The sequence below is a fragment of the Nicotiana tabacum genome, chromosome 6, assembly GCF_000715075.1.
Source record: "Nicotiana tabacum cultivar K326 chromosome 6, ASM71507v2, whole genome shotgun sequence".
Taxonomy (NCBI): Eukaryota; Viridiplantae; Streptophyta; class Magnoliopsida; order Solanales; family Solanaceae; genus Nicotiana; species Nicotiana tabacum.
The window spans coordinates 157,587,605-157,590,709 of NC_134085.1; the positions used below are offsets into that span (position 1 = coordinate 157,587,605).

Sequence of the window (3,105 nt, forward strand, 5' to 3'; positions counted from 1 at the left end):
TCTACGGTTTTGATGGAACCTATTGAGGGATGAACTTCTTGTTGTGTTAATATAGTTTGCCCAGTTTAATCTCTATTTGTTCAACTACGTTCTTGTTGTAGTTAATTGATAGGATCCTCAATTAGTTGTGCCTATTTAATATGTATTACTCGGTAGAGAGTGCATATTTAGGTAGTTGTTGAACAACACCACTCCCAAAGTATATGATGAATCAATAACCAAGGGTTTAAAGGTGGTATTAGGGATAACGAAACCTTGGGTGCGATCTAAGTGAGCTTTAAGAAAAGCCAACTAGTGTAACTCGGGAGAGTACGTTTAGTAAATTGTCGTAATTACTCGGGAGAGATTTACGGTAGTAAGAGTGCTCATGACTGATAGAGACGATTAGGCAAATCTATGCGAAACATAACAGGAATGGATTCCATCAATAGGGGAAATCACAACCTTAGATCTTTCTCTTATTTGTTTACAACTCAGTCATAGTTAGCTTTTAGTTTACTTAATTTTATTAAGTTATAGTCAGTAGAATTATCACCAAGTGTTATTCAAAATATCTGGAAAGTTGATTACAGAGAATTCAGTGAGTCTGATAAAAGTAATTGATAGGTTAATTCCCCGTGGGATTCGACTCTAGGCTAAATACTCGGATTATATTTGCAACGATCACTTGTCCTTTTTATAAGGCATAGTTCGGCGTGATCAGTGCCCCAACATCAGGATCTACAAAGCCAACCATATCATCTCACAACTACACCATGGCTAACTACTACAACCACAAAGTTAAGGATAGAAATTTAATTGATCAAGTTTCCTAGCTAATCTTGCATGCATTGTTCCTCTACAACATATCTCTTGGATAATCTGTTTCATAATATGCTTCGAATCCATTATTATTGTCTTAATTTAGGGAATTCTTTGCTTGGAAAATGGCGTAACTCAACGGAACAAAGTTCAAATTGTCTTTCCATCTAAATAAGACTCCTTCAAGTTGTGTGTTACCTATTTTAAGCCATAATCTTCTCTCTCTTTGTCGTAATTACCTATCTTAAGAAAAGAATAACGTATGGTACAACAGTGTATAAATTAAAAACAAATTGAATAAAAAATTTGATATATCTACAATAACATACATACTAAAATAAATTTCATTCAACTAAGTATACAGTATACAACTTATTTACAACTTATCTACAACTTCTATACATCTTACACAGTTAAATACAACTACAACATCATACAACTTAAATATAATTTTCGTATAAATTTTATACAATATATATTTTGTGTATTGTGTGGTCTTCGGCTTCTTATTCGAATTTCAATTTGAAAATCCAACCAAATCAAATCTAATCTTCACCAAATACCCTCAAAATCGAGATATAAACTCCATAAAATGTTCTCAAACGTTTACAATGACACCCAATCCAAACAAAAAATAGTTTTTGAAAATTCGAATTCAAATTTATATCTTCAATTTTTTTTTATGGTTGTCAATAATGGAGAGTCAAATACCTTTAAAATATATTGATTGGCAATTTTAATTCAAACAATCCAGCCAAATAATTTGTGACTATTGTAGTATAGGTTGGTAAAAATCGCTTAAAAAATTAACTAAAATAGCCACTTGCCCGAAAAGAGTAATCGGCACGTATATAATATAGAAATTACATAGTTATAATGTTGCAGCCTTCAAGTTCAAGGGCAGAAGACAACCCTGTAATTAGTAGCAGAAGGACAGGTAGACAAACTGGTTGGCTCATCCAGTGGATAGCTATAAGCATCTGGGCATCTTTCCTTGAAAAATTTCGAGAAATCAGTAGGCCCACATGATCCAGGCCCATTTGTGCAACAATATTCATTGGTTTTGAACACAGTACATGGGTCGTTACAGCCTCCAGGAATCCTTAGTTCATTCGGACACTGTCCTATGATGTCGGCAGTGCAGCTGATTCTAACAGAACAATTACCAGATGTTGGACTAAATTCCATAGGAACATTGAAACCGTCTACAAGAGATATGTCCAAGAAATCAAGATTGTTACTATTATCTAAGTTGAATTCAGCCAAAGTGGCTGGGACTGTGCCAAAAGCTTGACATTCGAGGACTCCATTGCAATCGCCGGTTTGACATTGACCACGGCCAGATGCGTCAAAATTGCAATTGGTTCGACCCCAGATACGATTTCCATTTTGACCGCTTTTAGGTTGGAGTGACCATTTTCCACCATAGTCGAGACGTCGGCCGCCACCAGGAATTGCTGCTGCCCATACGGTAAAAGGGCAGTTGTTTCGGATGTCGATCGTTGTAACTGCTTGTGTTGAGAAAAGCTGATAAGCCACAACAGAGAGGAATGTGAAGAAGCTGATCATCTTTACTTTGGGAGGGTTATGAAAAACAAAGATGGAGAGGGATTTTTAATGGAGGAATAGTCAATGGAGCTCATTGGTCAATAAATGGTGCTAAACTTGTCCTAGGGAGGAAGACTAGGAGCCCGTTTGTTTTGACCTACAAAAGTAACTTTTAAGTATTGGAGTTGGTTTTATAAATAAGCAGTCATGTGTTTAGATAAAAGTATTGGAGCTGAAAAAAACTGTTGAAATATTTAGTAAACAAGTGTTGGTAAACACTTTTTTAATTAAAATAACTGAAATATCTTTAAAGTTGTTAACACTATAAAGAAGCTTATTACTATAATATTTTATTTTAAACTTATTAATATAAATATGAAATAATTAATATTTGAACTGATCACCTAAAATAAGACTCAATCTGAATTGTATGATTATTGATATAAAAAAAATAGTATGAAATGAAAAGAAAACATTTGGGAAATATTTTAGATAATCCCAGCTAGATGAGTGGCGGTGGACAAAAAAAATGAAGTAAAAACTCAAAATATGAATCAAATCAAGTGTTACCAACTAGAAATAAAAAGAGCAAATGAAGAAATACAAGGGAGGAAGTCGAAGGAATAGAGAACGGGAAAGAATAGAGTTAAATTGGGATTTTGTTGTGAAGGACATTTTTGAAATAATAAATATTATTAGGGATAAGAGGGTAAAATACTTGGTCAAAGATAGTTGGCTTTTAAGCTAAAATAAAAA

The 3,105-nt window shown here is 33.8% G+C and overlaps 1 protein-coding gene across 1 annotated transcript; it reads right to left on the reverse strand.

Annotated features, from left to right (window-relative positions):
* Window positions 1-1,215: 1,215 nt before the first annotated feature.
* LOC107815576 (thaumatin-like protein 1) lies at window positions 1,216-2,503 on the reverse strand. Its single transcript, XM_016641187.2, has one exon. The coding sequence runs from the start codon at window positions 2,368-2,370 to the stop codon at window positions 1,696-1,698; it is 675 nt and encodes a 224-aa protein (XP_016496673.1). The 5' UTR covers window positions 2,371-2,503; the 3' UTR covers window positions 1,216-1,695.
* Window positions 2,504-3,105: the final 602 nt, after the last annotated feature.